Source organism: Glossina fuscipes, unplaced genomic scaffold (genome assembly GCF_014805625.2).
Source record: "Glossina fuscipes isolate IAEA_lab_2018 unplaced genomic scaffold, Yale_Gfus_2 121, whole genome shotgun sequence".
Lineage (NCBI taxonomy): Eukaryota > Metazoa > Arthropoda > Insecta > Diptera > Glossinidae > Glossina > Glossina fuscipes.
Window position 1 is genome coordinate 3,401,212 of NW_023998464.1, and position 20,339 is coordinate 3,421,550.

General features: G+C 34.8%; 1 protein-coding gene across 1 annotated transcript in view; it reads left to right on the forward strand.

Annotated features, from left to right (window-relative positions):
• Positions 1-19,095, forward strand: part of LOC119640569 — a 43,951-nt gene extending 24,856 nt beyond the window's left edge. The window contains exons 2-5 of the mRNA XM_038038695.1: positions 5,750-6,536; positions 6,719-7,087; positions 7,401-7,582; positions 17,024-19,095. Of these exons, the coding sequence (XP_037894623.1) occupies positions 5,750-6,536; positions 6,719-7,087; positions 7,401-7,582; positions 17,024-17,445 (1,760 nt within the window). The 3' untranslated portion in view covers positions 17,446-19,095. The remainder of the gene's footprint in view (positions 1-5,749; positions 6,537-6,718; positions 7,088-7,400; positions 7,583-17,023) is intronic.
• The last annotated feature ends 1,244 nt before the right edge of the window (positions 19,096-20,339 follow it).

Here is a 20,339-nt window from a genome sequence, read left to right on the forward strand (position 1 = left end):
TTTTTTATTTTGTCACCTAGGAAGGGATCTCCTATAATCCCATATAAGTTACTATTCCGTATTCACGGGTTCTGTATTCGCGGCATTTTTATGGAACGTATCCCCCGCGAATAAGGAACTTTTACTGTACTGAAATACTGATAATGGGTATCAATTTTATTGACATTGTTTTTATTTTTCCAAACAAACTCTCAAACTCCGACGGTAAAATCTACGAGGTCGAAGTAAATAAAAAAAATAACAAGTAAAAACATTATAGTCGGACAAGGACTGTTAAATGCCTCACATTACTTCGCCTAGTAGTCAGGTATTATTTATTCATTTATTTTCGTCCCAATACGCGAAAAATTGCTTTCAGGTAAAGGCACGCTTTTCTACGGAGTGGTCGGGAAAGTGGCCCGATCCAATCCACTTTCGAAAGGGCCGGGACAGCAAATTTTATCAAAATGTCTTAGAAATTGTGATCTGCAGATTGAGCTTAAAAACTCGTGGCCAGGCATCAGACAGACAAAGACACGGAAAAGCTCGAAATCGGTCCAAAAACGATTCTAAATAATAAAACGTGAATATTCATCTAGATATATGTTACATACATCCCAACACAATTAATATGAGCTCTGCGACGACTTGTATAAAATTAAATATAAAAAAAAAAAAACAATGAAATAGATTTAATCTGCATTGTATGATGGGCGAGGACTTAAGAATTATTTTTTAGTGATAGGTGTATAAATAAATTCGCACTGTTGAAATTGGTTGCCTTATAAAATCTATATGTCCCCTGTATTCCGAAATTTCACGTGTATCTATAACTTCGGCATTGGTGTTTGTGCGATATATGCTTCAGTTGTTTACAATACGCCGTTCAGTGTCTATCAAAATGTAAACAGACGGACGTTGTTTACGGCACTGCATTTTATTCTGTTTCAAGTTGGAAAAAGATGCAACTGGAGTTACGGAAACAATTAAGTTGACTTGTATTGCAAATGCAGTGAGCTCTGAAACAACTAGAAGGTCGTTTCCGATATTCCGTGTCAAAAATTATAGTCTTGAGAACGATGATTGTCCGTCAATAGTCGTCCGTCTCCAACAAAAGCGACCTGGGAAGTGATTTTCGCCTTGGGCTGGGAATTTCTTCTGATCAAGGGAATATTGTGCAGTGGTTTGCTTTTGCGAATCAGCAGCGATAAGAGGAAAAAACACATAGACAGTGATGCTACTTACTTTGTTTACTCAGTTTTGTAACAAATATGTTTTTATTAAATTTTGAGTTTTTATTAAAAAGTGCATAGAACTTATTTGCATTTCTAATAAATGATGTTTAAATTAATTTTTCGAAAATTCTTCAAGTATTTCGCAACAGAATCTGAATTTGCAGATATCCAAAAAAAGGAGATTCGAATGAACAGAATGGACACTGTTTTATATAACTCTTGGAAAGAGGCAAATGGGCAAGTGTTTTTATTATCGGATGATAAAGGTTGAAATTTTTGGGAAAAAAGGAAGAGTTGGTTGATAGCTTACTTTGTTCATCAGATAATCATCATATTGCCCATGTTTAAGCGGCAGCTTGTACCGGCTGGCGGACGAGAGTAATGTAATACATCTTTTATTAATTTTTGGAATTAGCCTGCAATCCCCCAAGATCATAAAAAACGGCAAAAAACTATCTAATTCTACAGATGAATTCATAGTTAATTTCATTCCAAACTTTTAATTTATTGGTAGAAGCATTGACACGTTTGGAATCGCTGTCAAGTTGATATCAATTTAAGGGCCGTCTCGATGAAGCTACATTAACTTTGTTTTCTCTGCCAGAAGACAACATCTGCAAGACGTTAGACTTTAACTCCCTACAAGAGACTCGCCTGACTTGAAGGAAAGCCCGAAATTCCAAGGAAGGACTTTGTATTGAGCCAACAAAAAGATTTTTCTTTTTTTAATTTGCAAGGATTGCTTTTGAGTTATTGTTGACTTTTAATAAAAATTAATTTGGAAATTTTTTTGAAGTTTCAAAACGATTGAAGTCAAAATGAACATATTTTACTCGAACCATTCTCACATTGTCATTAATCACAGCCAGAAACCCCTTTTGATTTTCCACCTGTTAAACCATACCGTTCGTCCACGAGAATTACTGTGTCTATGAATCAAAAATACGTAGGTATATGTGTATGTGGAGTCGCAATTGTCGCAGTTCTCGTCGTCATATGATCTGTATCGAATTTCAAACATAATTATTTTTGTATTGAATCCGCCTAATCCACCTTACATGACCATTAATTTCACCCTAATCAAACCGTAACTGAACGGAATTACAATATAAAACGCCTTAACAAATCATCGGAAATAACGTTTGTCGTCGTTCGCGTCGTCATTTTCTCAAACATCAACATGATGTGCAGTCAAAATATAAACACAACACACATACGCATGCATATATGTGTACACGTCAAACATACGGCAGCATCCACCCAAGGGCAAGAGCATATGCATGGGCCTGTTTTGTTCATAACAACACCACTACTTAATAATATCCGCTTAAATGGAACATCTGTTCGTCCACACCCGAATAAATGGAGCATAATATAATACGAACAATGGTATGAGCGTAAACATATAAGTTTTCCTATATGTACGTATGTATGTACGCATGTGATTACGTATGTATGTTTGCGCATCGCACGCTGTCTCAACGCCAAATATATTCACAGTTGACACACAAAAAACAAGTTAACGAACGTGTGAAAAAGGGGTTCCCGCGGAAAATTCTATACATAGAAAATTGAAACAAATAAAAAGGCTTGTATTGGATTTTGAATACCCGCTGCTACAGGGCGCATATGTATCGAAACCCCTCGTGTCGAAAGTATCCTGCGAAATTTCAACTCGTTAGATCAAACAGATTATGTCTGAGGTTAGATTAGATCCTAAGCCATTCTTTACTATGTAGTATGCAGGGGTCAGATTTTTCAAATTTTTATTTGATTTGCTGCCACTTCAAGAGTCCCAACGACGGAAAAAAGCTGATCAGCTAGAAAGATCGCATGGATACGGACAGATTTGAATCGATAATCGTCCTAATTAAAAATACGTACACAATACCTTTCACTTTGTATTTTATTACATGTAACTGACGGAATGGACAAGTTAGTACACAACACCCCACCGACGGTGAATGCAAAAAACAAGCTTTGTACGATAAATTTATCGCTTTTGTTTGCTTTGTGTGCACTCATATCAATACATGTGTTTTCATGTATTAAACTATTGTTAGTGTGTTTATGGTCTTGTGTTAAGAGCGATAATGATGTAAAATAGTTAACGAGTCACAAATAACTTTGACAAAATTTCAATTTGTAACTCTATAAACATGAAAAGCCTGAAAATGTGAAAGACCAGGATTTCGAAAAATTTCAATTACAAACATTTGCTTAGCCGGAAAATGAACTGCTAATCTTATATCGAAGCTATATTATTTGGATGGAAAAAGAGAAGCCGCTCCGCATTGATGGGCCCACAATCAGTGGACCGAATTCAGAAGGAAGCTCCAGAGACCGCACAAAGTAGATATACTCTTGATCAGCACCAAATTCTGAATTGATTTAAGCATATCCTCCTGCCCGCGGGTGTAATGAGTCTTGTAAACATCCCCGCACCGCCAATATCGACTTCTTGCATGCATATAGTGGATATTGAAAACCGTCCAAGTCGTTTGAAAGACAAGCTTGCAGTACCGCGTAAACAGATAATGCCTGTGTTTTTAAAAGGAATAAACAACAACAGCAGATAATTCTATATATCTTCTGTTGACTGTAAAAATGGGAAAAATTCACCACGCCTACTCTATATGATAGCGTAGTAAAATTGATTTTATTTATTCTCAGCAGCAAGCTTGAAAAGCCCCGTTAAGTATATAAACTCTTGGCCAGTTTCAGTTTTGGAATGCACCTAAGCATGCCCATCTGTCCATCCGTGTACTGTGTAGTATCTGTGGTAAACATTCTCCTGTTTACAAAAACGACAATACCGCCCACAAATTTGCAAAAGAAATTTGAAAATCGAGAGCCGGTCGAACGATACGCATACAGCTTTGCTTTGCTTGTTCTTTGTTCGCTATTCATAAACAACAACAAAAATAGAAAAAATCATTCACGCCCAACCAATGTTATGAAAAATTAGTTCCTTAGTTAAAACTAGTTTTTTCATACTCTGAAGTAAAATAGGCAATGAAAACACTGGTAAAAATGTTATAGCCTGGCCAGGACGACCATTAAATACGCTATAACCCCGCTTTGCTTAATATATTTTCTTGTTTATTTCCCTGCTAAAATACAAAAAATATATATTTTGTTTCCATGTAAAGGCCTACCCTCGTAACTTGTAGCTAATTGTAAAGAGTGAACAAGTAGTAATAGCTTTTCTTTTCACTGCGAAATAAGAAAAAAACAGTAGGAAATAATAATATGACTTTTTGTTCATACTATGTCCATATCATTATACAGAACCCCGTTTGTGATATACAGGTTAGAACGAATGTACTCAATAGCCAGAAGGACTTGAGAGAGCGCCACCTATTAGTTTTCGCAACCGATACGAAATAACTTAATGGGTCGGTCTGATTTTATCTGTCCGTCTGTATGTCTTGCGTTCTTTTGTGCTCAATGTACGGTCCGTAATTTTTGAGACATTTCGATAAACACCTTTGATAACATCTTATTTTGGAAAATCGTTACAGAAACAATCGTGTTAAGCGTCGTGGTTGGTCGTCCCACCATAGTGTTTTTACTCCTTTTTATTCAAAAATTATTTCAAGTAAATGATCGTTTGAGAAACGATTTTTAGCCATTTTCCGCACAAACCTTTTTCTTTCTTCAATAACACTAATAATCTTGCAAAATACATATATATATATATATAATATAAATATATAAAAAATCTTGATGGCCAGGTCACGTCGGCATTTTTAAAAATTACGCGGTTGATGAACTTTTCGGTCGGTAAATTAATTGTGTCACGACATGTGTGGTATTTTGCATCTTTTACTTCAAAGCAAATATCGTCTAAGTCCAAATTATCTAATTCGGGGCCCAAAAAGAATCAGTATTAATACTTGTGTAGTTTTCTCTATTGAGGATAACTGCAACGTCATCTTTATTTTCAAAAATGACATATTCAGCCAGCAAATAAAGGGTTTTATTCACTTCAAAGGGCAATTTTCCTATTTACGAAGCCATTTAAATAAACGTGAGTTTCATCCCAAGAGCATGAAACACAGCCCGAATAGATTCATTTTTTTGGGATAAAAGGCACCCCAACATCCTTTAGCCTTTACGCATAATTTCTTGTCATTCCTTTATATTTGATATCGAAATAAACATTTATATCTGCATATCGTTGAAACCTCTAGTTCCTTGAAAGGTTTTCAATAGTTTCTTAAAAGAGTAGGAACTTAAAATTGGCGAACTTTTTATGTCCTCCATGGAAAAGCAAGCACGATCTAAAGTAGATCTCTTCGCCTTTAACGCCATCCAACAATCATTACGCATATTGTATATATTTTTAATAAACAAAAGACTTCTTGTGGACGCGCTATGTTAGTCCACCAATTGCCTGTTGGGTATTCGAATCTGTATTAAGCTAGAGTTAGGGAAATTTGGATGAAACACAAAGACAAAAAGAAATCTTCTTTCACTGCTTTTTATATCGCAAAGAGGGCTTTAGTAAGAATCCTTTTTTTATTTTTCAGATGAATTAACTTTCAGTATAAATCGTTTAGTAAAAACTGAACATCTTCAAGTTCATACGGTAGCGGTAGCTGCAGCCGCAGCTGCTGCAGTAGCAGCAAATGCAACACAAACTGCCCCAGGAGTCAGTGGAAAATTAATCATGGACCATGAAACGAACAACAATAATATCTCAATGTTAAGCAAAAATTCTATACTGCATTGGAAACTAGAACCTAACGAGCATCATCATAATCATGAAACCAATCAACAATTGGCCCTTGATTCCCTCGAAGAGGCGAAACATTACGAAAGGGCATCACGCTCGAGATCACGTAGTCATTCTCGATCATCGTCTTCACAAATAGATTTAGATGATGATGACGAAAGTAATTGCCGACCTTCCCTACAATCACGTTCACGTTCAAGGTCTCGTTCGAGTTCAGTGGAATTAGAAGTCGATTCACCACCGAGTTCACCAGTGCCAACTAGAATTATATCGCGACCCTCTAGCATTAACGCCAATAATATAGTTGCAGTAACGGATGTGCTAAGCGGTACTCGGACAAGTCCAAAAAAATCAGAAATGTTTTCGGTGTCAGCGTTGCTGCGTAAAGAAGATCCCCGCAAAGCCGAATCTCGACTTGCGGCACATTCCCATGGACCGGATCCTTTTGAAGCTTTTCGCCAGGCTTATCCTAGTGGCTATGAAGCAGCCTTGTTTCAAAGACCCTTGTTACCGCCCGCGTTCCCTTTTTTTGCCGCATTCGCTTTTCATCAAGGACAACAGCAATCTGGCTTGAGCTCTAAGTAAGTGGCTTCATATTTGTGGTTTACTATGTAGATTATTTTAATTAAATGATGTTATTGCGTAAGAGTTTTATGTTGTTGCAATTGCTTGTCGTGTTGCTGTTTGTTTAATTACATTACCACTACTTGCATGAAAGACCTTTTAATAATGTTTCCTCTTTTGTCTCTAATGTTTCGCACAGCTACCATCCTGCCTCACAAGAAGATTTCTTCAGACTACGCAACTTAATGGTCCCTCTGCAGACAGCGCAAAACGGTGCAGCGACGACGGCGGGAATAGCTGGGCATGGTGGCAATGGCTTGCCGCCGAATTCTAGTTTGGGACTGCCGCACCCAGCCGCTCATTTACATTTTCACCATATGGCCGCCGCCAAATGGTCTGGCTTGCCTCAATTTAGTGACCTTTACTCATGCATGAAATGCGAAAAGATGTTTTCCACCCCGCATGGTCTCGAAGTCCATTCACGGCGTACACATCATGGCAAAAAACCCTATGCCTGCGAACTATGCAACAAAACCTTTGGCCATGAAGTTAGTCTAAGCCAACACAGGTATGTTTGCATTTCTGCTACATGCTATATACTGCAGTCATTCAAGTGGCCTCCTCAGCCAAAAATAACAAATTTATATATATATGGATATACAAAAACATGGGTGGTACATATTTAATTTAAAAGCTTATTGAGGTTTTCCAAGAGCATTCATTTTTTCTTTGGTTTATTTGACTGCTGTTGTCTTGACTCTCTCCATAGACCAACATAACAGACAACATTATTATTTAATTTCTGTCGTATTGCGTTTCCTCTTTTATTTAACTGTTGCAGAATTTGTGTTATGTGATTATCTTTCTATTTTTAATTACAGAGCCGTGCATAATGTGGAAAAAGTTTTTGAATGTAAACAGTGCGGTAAACGTTTTAAACGTTCAAGCACGTTGTCAACGCATCTGCTCATACATAGCGATACAAGACCTTTTCCCTGCAATTATTGTGGTAAACGATTTCATCAGAAAAGTGACATGAAGAAACACACTTACATACATACAGGTAAGATTTATAAATACTTAGTTCACTTAATGAATACTTTATGGGATTGTTTTCCGAAAACTGAAGTAAAGCGTTCGCCAATAGAAACAAGAAATTCAATCTAAAGCAAATCTGATAAGTCTAGTCTAGAAAAGCTTTTTGCTCTTAAATTTATATTAACACTAACTAACTGTGTGTATTGCAAATCGGTTAAATCTATATAAGCATTTTGACAATGTTCCTTAGATCGGAAAATCCTTTTTCCCTATAAAAATGGTTCTGCGAATTTTATAATATGCCTAGAAGTTGTAAAGGAAAGTAACACTTTGAAGGAGCCGGAACAAGCTGAGGCTACATATCGGATCGTGCAGATCAAGAAAACTTCTGAATGAAATAATTGGCAAAGTAACATTACATTACATTACATTATTTTTGGCATAAAAAGAAATCTTTTTGGCGTAAGCACTACAATGTATTTTTAGAGATCGGTTATATATTAGTAAATAGAAACCTGCAAAGCACTATAGCACATATACTAGTTTCCTTGCAAAACGTGGAGCTTTCTAATGGCAATCCTGAGGAGTTCTTAGTCTCGTTCTAAACGACTTCATGCATTTTATAGCTTCCGTATGGAAGTTCCACTTTCGTTCGTTACTTGCGGAGGAACTTTTTCTTTTGAAGTGTGAAAATGTTGAAATCGTTTATAAGTGTAAGTACGATGTAGGCATCTATAACGTGTGTAAACTTCGTATAAAAACGCCTGAACCTGCAAATGTGCACAATCGCCTTGACTAATAGCAGACAAGAATCAGTACTTGTCATAAACACTGTCAATCAAGATAATGGCTTTGATTGCGTAATCACACCCGTTGCGGTGAACAGGTCTTTTTGAACACAATTGTTTCGTTTATAACTGAAAATACCACATTTTCTCAAGCCCGAGCTCGAGTTTTAAAGTGCTATATTTTCTTGATAAGCAAGAAAAGAGTTGAATGTCCCTCCTAACAACTCAGCTAAGCAATTGTTGAGAGGAAACTCGCTAAAGCGAAAAACTCTGCTGTTTTCTTTTTGTATTCATCGCTACACCATCCCTTTAGAAAGCGAAAAATACTTATTGAAGCTTTCCCTGCTAATATGTGTGGTATTCAGAATCGGTGTAGTCATCATTTAACCATTTTAATTATATCGTGAGTTTTGAAGACTAAATTAGAAAAGTCATACTTTTTTTTTTTTAAGAATAATGTATACCTTATGATATTAGTGCACAGATTCAACGCTACATAGAATTAAAATAATTGTATATATAGTGTTTCTTCAATTCTTTATAGCTGTACACATGATGACAAGTTTTTGCTTTGCGGACAAAAACAATTACACCAATCGTAAATAGAAATCAGTGAGGGGACATTAAAGTCCCTAGAAAACGAAACCAATACAAAGAAAATCTTTATCTTATTAAAAAAGTGTGGAAATGGAAAGGAGAGCACACTTTTACATTAGTGATTTGTTTAGTGACTTAACTTTTTTGTTTTCAGAAAAATGCGTATTTTATTTTATTTTGAAATGAAAGACCTCATATGTTTGTTGAAAGTGAAGCAAAGCTAGAAAGCCAAACTTAATTTCGCATGAATTCTACGCCATTTTTTTTGTATTCTTCATCCGAATTCTGTGCAGGGTTCGATAAAAATGTCACACGTTTTGCGAAACGTTTGATTTTCTTCATTCTAAAATAAAAGCGAATGCAATTAGTGTAAAGTTCGAAATGAGTTTCTAAGCACAAAAGCAAAATTTACTAAATAAATTACTAATCAACTATTTATTGTTTTTCTTTATCTGCGTATTTTTTTAGTCACGCAAGTTTTTCTCTCTGTTATTCTAGTTTTTTCCTAACTTCAAAGAATTTCCTTTTTTTCCTTCGCTCTTTCTATTATGACAACAGTTGTTGCCTTGTTAACGTTTGGTATAATCATTTTTATCGGTAAAAAAAAAAAGTAGGCATCATTTAAAGAGCTATTGAGAATGCCAGCAACATTGAAGAATATTTGAGATGAAAACATAAATGGATAACAGACATTAAACAACGCTCTGGACGTTAATTTTGTCATTGAACACGTTTCACTTTACAATTTAGAAACAAATTCAACGACGAATTTCCGAAATAATTCAGTCAGAATGTCCTTACAGAATACCGAGGTTTGGGCAAAAAGTTGTACTGTGTGCGGCACATGTATTTCTCAAAAAATTTGGACATTACAAAAGCTTTCGAAATACCTCTGGAAGGATCTTGATCCTTTAATCCCTGGGTTTCTTTGTCGCTTTTACTGTCCCAAAAATAGGGGTAAAATAGGTCTTACAGTCTGTAAGATCCTTTCATCCGCTTAATTTATGTGTGTCTTTTAGGATCTTTAGAACGTAACTCTTCTACGAGCATCGCTACTTGCAAAGAAAAAAAAAAAAAACGAAAAAACTAATAAATACAAGTCCAGAAAGCATTTATTAAATTAAATACGTATTTATAGCAAATTCCTGAAAATACACTAAATTTTCATGCATGAAATTACTGAAATCAATTTAAGAGCTTACTGCTCTGATCTCTTCTTTTTTTTTAATACGCGAAACATTTTTGCTCTAAATTCAATTTCAATTTAATAAAAATCCTTGAAATGCTAAATATATGAAATCTCGTTTTTTTAAACCACATAAATTCAATAAATGGGAAATCAGCACAACTGAGTGCCAGTCGTTATATTATATATATATATATATATATATATATGTATATATATAATGTATATATACATAGAGGTATTCATTCGCATACATTATACATACACACACACATTTATATACACTGCTATAACACATAAATTCCATAAAATCCTGTTTAGTGCTGATGACACATGGCAGAATCTCCAACCCGGTATGTATATACACTTCATGACACTTACTGCAGCCCTTTTTCAAATCTACTATAAAGAAAGACTCAATGTTGTATGTACATACCAGAAGCTCTCCACATCCCCAACACCGTTAAGCACGTGCATAAAAACTCAAAATATACTCACACAAAAGACACACATACTTGCACTAACGCGTACTAAAAAATTTCAACATTGATGGTTTGTTGAGTGCGCGCATTAGCAAATTTGTCAAAATCAAAACCAAAAAAAAAAAGAAAAGAGGAACGAGTACTGAATAGAGGAACATGAAATGGAACATGGAATAGGCAATAACAACAAACGCTTTTAAAACAATGAAATATCAATGCTCACTCATATATGTTCATTTGTGTACTTTGTTGCTATAAGACTAAGCTAAAGCTTTAAATGAGATGAGAGTAAATGAAAAACACAGGCAGTCTTTTACTTACTTGGAGAGAATCAGACTATGACAACAATGGGTGCGTGCTGGTGTGATGAAAACGAAATCTCAGACAACCAATGAAAAATTTAGTCAAAGCTGCTTGATTTCGCATGCTGGGCTGCACAACTCACTCACACAAGCATGCAATGTGTCAGCTTGTTTTGCTGGCATTTAACTCATTTTCCATTCAATAGAATGACCTGAAAGACGAAACCCCCCAAAGCAACCTATTGCAGAGAATCTACTCATGTATCCGGTTGTATGCAAGCAAGTGTCTATGTGTGTATGCCTGCGTGTGTGTGCGTATATACTCAGCCATTTCGGTTTTAACAGAAAATGGCACAATGCATAGAAAATCACTGAATTGCGTCGACTGCCATATTGTATGCGGCGTGTTTACTTTTGCTTACTCGAAAACGACTTTCAACCTCCCACACCCTTTGCCACTGAATCGTGTCTCGTCCACGCTTTCCTATCTAGCAACCCTCTTTTACCCATAGCCGCTCGGTTTGGTTTGTGTGTAAATCCCGGTTGTGGAAAAAGAAATCAGTAAAAATCAGCGTCTTAATGTCTTTCAGACATTTTTATCGTTTTCTGCTTTCAATTTTAGGAATTTTTACCACATTTTCTATATTTTAGTGCAAGTACATAAACAAGTGAAGAATACCATTAAACCACAAGGATAAAGTACAACTAAGGAAGATTACAGATATTTTCCTTGTTGGCTATCGCAATAATCATATGCTCATTGATATTGCGTCCGGCGATAATTCTATAAAGCAACAATTTTAGAAACATAGTTGTAATCAATGCGAAGTTTATTTTCGAAATGGCACGACATCTTCTCTTTATAAAGAAAGCTCTTCTTCTACGAAAATGTTAAGGAAATCTCTTTGCTTTGATGTATGAAAATTAGGTCCGGAATCATTGAACCATTCTTTGTTTTACACGGGCTCCTTTGCGCGTTTTCGCATCGTTTAGTATCTATCACGTTGACCATTGTTCTCTTTCGCAGTCTCTTTCCAGAATCTTGCAGTCGTTCGTTCACTTATTATCATTCTCTCCAAAGTGAGAAATTCCAGAACTTCTAACACTATTCGTAATAGACCGTAAGATTGCCCTTTTAAGGGTTTTCCATGACTGAAAGTTGGCCGACATATTTTGTTGTATATTGACATTTTTTCCTTTTTCTCATTCTAGTAATCCCTTGCTGTAACTTAATTCTTCAGGTATACATGAATTGCACATCATCAGCCCAATCCATGATCCATCTCTCTTACGCTAGCTTACGTCTGATGCCTTTCGCCTTACTTCACACAACAACATATCGTTAACCTTTTCTTTTATTAAGATTAATTTCATATTAAATTTCCTTGCCATACAACTTGCTTTTGTTCAATTTACTGATTGTCGCTTTGATTTCGCTTTCAAGCAGTTTTAAAATGCTCATAACGAATTGGAAAAAAAAGTTGCAATCAAGACGAACTTCATTCTCTAAAAAGCAACAAAATTGCACAACAATTTCAGCAATTTTTACGTGCATAATTTAAAGCCCACTTGATTTCTCTGTACAACATTGTTAAAGTTAAAGTTTGCGTTAATAATTACATAAATTCCAACAATTACACCAGATGTCGCTCTCGTGCATTTCCCCGCTCGAAAGTCTGTTGAACATATCATACTTCTGTACATTCTACAAGTGGTTCTCCTTTCAAACTGAACTACCACGCCTTACTTTTATACATTAGACAAGTGTTTCCAGAATTTTCCATTATTGAGTTAGCAAGAACTTCGCTTTCAATTTGTGATTGATTGTTCTCAATAAAGTAATAAGTTAATGGTACTCGAATGTAGAATTTCCGGAATTTCCGCATCGTTTGTCGTTGGCTTGGCAAACGTTGGCAAACGATAATCATGTCAACAATCGTCTATTTTTTGAAGGCTTGCGTTTCGTTAAAAGACAGTTTCGAGCTTTCCCGTAGGACTTGAAAATTCAAAATTTTCTTTTTCGATATAATTTCCTTGGTTTTCTTATTAGATTGAATTTTAAAATTCAACGTTTACTACTGAAACGATGGCTTTTGTTACACCAAACGATCTGGTGAACGACCCTGTGAAGCATTGATATAAATATACTGCGCACATGTACATATTTCCAGTTGTAGGGAGGAGTGTCAAGAGAGAGAGAGAGAGAGAGAGCTGGACTAATATCCTTTAAAATTTTAGTGGTAAAAAAACTCTTTTAGAATTTTTATGAAATGATAATTAAATCATTTAAGTCCCTTAAATAAGATAAGATATTTACTTTTAATGAAAACAAAGAGTTTCTTATATCTTATGTGTATTTATGTGCGTAAAACTTTTCTTTTTTCTTTCTACTTGTGATTTATTTTCCAACAATAAGTTTAAATTATATTCACTCTATCAGAACAACGTATTTCTTTCTCACACGCGCATATACATATATATATATGTATGTATATACATGTATATACACATTTAACATAGTCAAGTACGTAAGCACATCAACTATCATACAATTTGAATCCTTGCAGCATTTTGTAGAGATTTTCAATAATGTTCTGTATGAGATTTTTTCCGGGCCTCTGCTTAACACCATCAACTGCACCCTACCAACGGCGGAATGATTGCACATGTTAAGCATACATTATATACAAAATCGTTCTTGATTTTCTATGTGTACGCATACAAAAGCAGGACAGATTCAAGTATATAATGTGCAAAAAATAGAAAAAAGAAGAAAATATCTTGAAAAACTTAAAAGCATGTATAAACTAAACTCACAGCAAATACTCTCGCACTGTTCGCATAATCATTATCATTACCATGATTATATATAGGTAGTCATATATATGTATATATATTCACGTATAAATTTGAGTAGGTATGGGAGTGCACGTTTACATTTACAAACTACATTTATACGTAGCAGGGTTTAGTTGTGAAAAGAACATAATGGAATTGCAGGGACGTGATTGTGTGAAACATTCGACCGTTGGGATGAGCTCTGATTCACAACAGTCTTAGGAAAGGATTCATTTCATTTATATAAAACAGAAGAAAATCATATATGTACATATATATATATATATATATATATATAATATACAAGTTGCAGTGCCATTACGCTAACAATCTGCTGTATTTGTATTCCTTGATTACAGCATTTGATGTATACTAGTGGTAGTCTCTGCTGATGTACGTATATATATATATATATATATAAAGCAACGTAAGAGCCTGCGGATGGAATTCGCTGAATTATAGCCGATGTTAGTCAAAAGGTTTAAAAGACCAGACCAAAGCGTTCATTCTAGTTACATTCATTGATATTACTCCATTTTCATATACACAGATACTTACGAATAGCTAGTGTTTACAGTTTTTTGTTTCTATACTCCGAGCACGTTTATACTTGTACGATTTAGATAACGTCACGTACCAAGGCACAGATTATACCGTTTAACTTAAACCAACAAAAACTAAACGACTAAGAAATCTTAAACCCTGTCTTGCCTCACAGAACCCAACGCCACCCACTGCCCTATATCCAATTGTAAGAATTGAGCAACCGCTTTGGATAAAACCAAAGCAAAATATAAGAGCAAAATGCAAAGTAAACTTTATTATTTATCACAGTCAGTCGGTACACGCACACGCACACACTTGTGAACAAATGAATAACTACGCAGTGTACATGTTAAAGTATACGTGTGGTGTGCTTTCATGTACAATCAAATAAAACTACTCAACGCCATTCTGAGACAAGTATTGTCATAGTCGCAATACATAGATGCTTCCGTAGTCTTATTCCTCTTCATCTTCTTGCCTTTTACGTAACAGAATTTTTTTTTTTTTGTTTATGTAAAATATTTTTCACATATTCTTCTCAACTATTTACTTATTTCTCTTCAACATTGAACATTGTGAGGCGACTTCTTTTGTTGTTTTTCCTTCCATGTTCTGTAATGTTTATATAGAAAATCTTCAGATCATTTACATTTTTATTATTTTTGTTACGGATTATATTGAAAATATAAAGTAAAGAAAAATTGCTATAGTAACGTAGACCAGAAGGCATTTTAGAGACACGAGTTAGTGTCTAAAACTGATGTCTTGCTCGAAAATTTCAGTTCATTGAAGAAGGCCGTACAAGCGAAATAAATTAGCAACAGCTCAGTGACTCTTAAATTTAAGTTATTTATTTAACATCTTCATTCGAAAAATGCGTCACACGTTTAATGCATGGAAGTAAGAATCGCTTACCTTTAGGGAATATAAAGTAAAAACCAATCATTGCAATGTACTTAAATATCTGTCTCTCGCATCTTAGAAACCGGCGTAGCGCTTATGAAAATTATCAAATTTAATCTTTTTATGAAAATTATAATTGTTTACCTATTTTCTTCACGAAGTCGTTAAAATTAGAGTTTGCTGTCATGTAAAGTCTTCCCATTCACGGGGACCCTTACATGAGATGAAATTTGAGAACCAGATTTCCGTGGTCCAAGTTTATTACGGTCAATTCCTAGGTCGAATTATTATAATCCAACATTTTCCAAAAGAAAATTAAAAAACATATTTCTTTTTATCGAATATATGTTTACTTCTCATGGGGACCCGTAAAGGGATTGGGATACGATAAATAGACGCGCATAAGCGAAATGACTTTCATATCAAACTTCAATTCTCAATGTAAAGTATTATAATTCCGAACATTTTGCGCATAAAGGCTTACTTTTGCTAGGATCGGCGTTATAAGAGCGGATGCAAAACATCAGCCCATCCAGTCTAAATTTTTTTATCAGTTTACAAACTGATAACATTCCGCCCATCGGTCCAAACATATCAATGTACTAAATTTCGGTAAAATATCTTAAAAATTGCGACGTGCAGATTGATCTCAACAATAGATTTGACAAGTAGCAGACATACAGACGGACAGTCATACATACTTAAAAAACGATTCTGAATCGATCGGTATAATAAAAGGAGGACTTAACTTAACGCCTTCTCGTTATTGCATATATCCACATAAGCGAAATATACCCTGCTAGAGTATAATAGAAATGATTAAAAATATTTTATTCGCAGCATTGCCCACCGCTAGTTATACTATTTTCCGCCCTGTTCGATAATTTGTGGACGCCAAGAAAAAAACTGTTATCCTTTTGAGGCTAAGCGGTAATCGCGTCATTTTCGTAAGAAGTGAAGCGCAACGCAGCAAGTGCATAACTCATCGATGCAATCCAGTGGTAATCGAAAGGACTCGAGTTTGGGGAGCAAGCCGCATGTTGAATGCTCCCAATGTATTGCAAACTCATGTGCAGTAGCGTATCCGTTAAATGTATAAGATTTATTTATCAATTTTGGGGGCGCTGGTGCCAGGCTGCTTCAATTTCTCTTACTTTAGAGCTTATGCTCAAAAAACTTATCGACCACGACATCATGTTGCATATTCAAACATTCATTCTAATACTATAGTGATACACCGCCATTATCCAATGGTGAACATGAATTAAAGAAAAACAAATTCAGTTTTAAAAGATTTTCTTCTTTAAAGGCGATAAAAGAAGCATTAAAAGAAGCCTCAAAAACCACAAATAAAAGATATTGTAAAAGGAAATTTTAGGGAAATTTAAGAGAAATACTTTTACGTGCGATTTAAACAAAAATTTCGTTTTAAATCAAAGTCAAATAAAATAAGGGTGGAATGAGAGAGAGAGAGAGAGAGAGAGACAGAGAGAGAGAGAGAGAGAGACAGACAGAGAGAGATAGAGAGAGGGGGGAAAGGGTGGATGAAGAGAGCAAAATGGGGGCACACTTTCTATGTAGGATGCAATATGTTGATATTAAAGTCAACCCACAAGTATACGTTTAAAAGACAAAAATTGGTGTTTAAATTTACGCTTTGCAGTGATGATGGTCTCTGAGTTTGTGCGTGTTTACATACGCAAAGGGAGACTTTTGAGCGAAGATTTTAGGATACGTATTACATAAACTTGAAGATATTCTTTATGTTTTTAACCACTTAAAAAATAAATAATGCATTTGAATTCGTATTTTGCTTACCGTTAGGTGAGAAGCCGCACAAGTGCCAAGTTTGTGGCAAAGCCTTCAGTCAAAGTTCAAATCTCATAACACATTCCCGCAAACATACCGGCTACAAACCATTCTCATGTAAGCTTTGCCATAAATCGTTTCAACGCAAAGTGGATTTAAGACGTCACAAGGAAACTCAACATACAGATTTACGACCGTTACTTGAACGAAATATGGGTAAAGTGGAGTTTCTGGCTGCGGCGGCTGCCGCCTCCGCAGCTGCTGCTGCAACTTCCGATCAACAGAACAGTGCTATACAGCACGGTGTAATGCACAGTACAACAGTATCGGCAACAACAGCCTCAACGACTACACCAGCGTCTGTAGCTGTCGCAAATGCTGCAATTAATGCACAATTGTCAGCAATGAATTGTCAAAAAGTATCATTGTTAGTATAACACCAACACCAGCAGCCTCAATATCCTCATCATCATCATCAGCATCATCCTCATTCTCAGCAACAATTTCAGCCTTCATTACCGGTACAACGCGTAATCGTGATGCCTTCTCACATGTAGCAGGGTTTATAACGACAACAAGAAGAACCACGCTGACCAACCAACCAACAAACGCGTGCAATATTGAATAATACTCCAGAGAAAATGCAAAATTTCACACAATTTAAGTCTTAGACGCAAAATACCAAAGAAATTTAATAGAAGATAACACATATAAGCAAAAAAATATTTGAAAGAGGGAACTATATTATATGTCTTGGCCATCAATCAAACCTCATATCAAAGAGAAAAAAATCAAAATTAAAATCTAATAATAAAAAAAATATTAAAGTAAAGGGTGTCCCTACAACCAGAACAAGAAAATTACACGTGAAGAGCTCAGATTTAAAATTTTTTTTAGAAAATATTCATATATTTATACCTTTGCCAATATGATGCAGCGAATCATCTTGTTGTTGACTCAGTGAATACCTTTTAAAAAGAAGAAGAGCATATATATGTAGTATATTTCTAGTTAATAATAACCCTATAGTTCTCGAATCTCCCAGCCTAGCTTTGGGAATTTTTTTAAGCTTCTAGACAACCTCTGCCTGTTTTCACATTGCTTAATAGCAATTTGAATTGATTAAATTTGAAAACCTTCTAAGAGTCGTCCGCAAGCTTGAGGTTTGCTTTTCTTTATTCCCCGCGTCATAGTTATGTTGGCTAATATCGAATCGTTGCCAATCAAATGATACGTCAGTACACTGCGTTCTATTGTTGCCTATAATCTGAACAACTATTTGCAATTTAAGCAATTTATTGATCTCGGACTTACTTTTGCATTTCTTGGCGCCTTTTGTAAGCCAATTTCATTTGAAACTCATTTGATTATTTGATCTCAAACCCAAGCAATCTCTCGCGTTCTAATTAATACAACTCAGGATTTATAAAAAGATTTTGTTTGTGGTGGAGGGAATCACAAATAAGGAAGCAGCGAACGCAAAGTCTTTTTTTCGCCTATGAACGTTTGAATTGCTGTTCTGCATTTCTTAGTGATAAATGTTAGTACCAACTTTTACATTACCACCTGCCATAGATTAGCTACAATCTTGCCAAACATTCGCTTTTGGATTAAATTTTAGCTCTCGGTTCCGAATTTTGTTTCTTTTTTTTTTACTTTATCTAATTAAGAGATCGGTCAATAAGCTCGTAGGATGACTATTGACAAATAATAGTCCGTGGCGCAGATTCCGAATTCTGCATAAGTGTACTTTCTCTAAATAACACATCGCTCAGTAGATTTGTAAGATGACGTATAGATGTCGCCAGATGACTATTTGTCAATCCTACATCTGCACATCGTTCTACGAATATATTGAGTGATGTGATATATACATAAGACAATGGAAGGCTAGCTGGACGAATAAATAAAGGATATCTTACGCTTTCTAATTATTTTATCAATCGGGAGTTATTTCAAACAGTACCGTTGGTAAATTTTAGAAATTTTTATAAACTTTTCTGGGTCACCCTAATTACTTGCGAATTTGAATTATATATGGATAAGACAAAAGGAAAGCAAACGAATTGTTAAAATTTGTATAAATGTTTATATGTACATGTATTTAAATTAAATAAAACCAAATTTAACCAAAGACTTTTTATTTATATTTACAAAAAAAAAAAAAAAAAAAAAAAAAAATTGATTCACTATTCCAATCGCGCATAAAGCGAAAAAGAAAGATTTCGTGGAAAGTTGTAATTCAATTAAACGTTATTTCAATAAATCAAATTTATATTTAGTCACTAATTGTTGTAAATAAACCCATATTTAATATTGACATAAAGTGAAGAATTACGAAAATAATAAAATAACATTAACAATAATAAATCTTTACTTAGTTAGTTCAGTTTAATCAAACCTGCGAAGATTTTTGTATAATTTTTTTTTAATAATTAATTCTTTTATATTTTCTTGTACAAATTTTACTAAAAAATCTACTCTACTCTACTATAAATGCAACATTCCAAAAATTTGTTTTATTTCGTAGCTAAAAAGATTGTAATAAAATGAAAAATTTTTTCCTCTTCTTGCTTTGCCTGAATGGAGGATTTTTATATTTTGAATGAAATAAATTCAATTTAAAAAAATAATCTCAGAATGCATATTAAAATGTTTTATTGCGAAATCGCACTTAACAATTTAGGATAGAAAGCCGCGATGAGCAAAATTGGCTTAAAGGAGATCTGAAGCTTCCTCTCAATATAGAGTATTATTGACGTTCGAATATTTTCCTAAAGTACTTTCCTTAATTTAATTAAAAGCTGGATTCATTCATAGACCGCACAATCCATAGCCGTAAGTACAAACAAGTTTCACTTCATTTCATTTATTTATTTATTCATTAAGCGCTACGATATACGTTTAGCCATACGCTCTGAAGGTTAAAGCCTAAACTACGCAATTATAGAGAAGATCATCGTTGACGAGCAAAGCCAACTCCAAAACAAACAGTTCTTTAGAAAATTTTTATGCTAATAAATGAACTCAAGTGCAAGACTTAAACTATGGCAAAGAATATCAATCAGAAGCAAACGGCAAAGATAAAGCGATATTTTAGGCTTAAAGTATTAAAAACGGAAGTAAGTATAAATCACTATTGTATAAGCAGTTGCTTACAAAGTATGGTCTACTGATTGATAGTTACGAGTTTTATATGTTCAGCTATGCTGGTAGACAAGTTCATCTCATCGCTGAGTTGATATAAATGAAGTCAGCGCCTCCTTTCTTTCAACTGCCTACAACCTGCAACGTACAGGTAAGAAGATTCTAATTATTATCTCAACGAAAT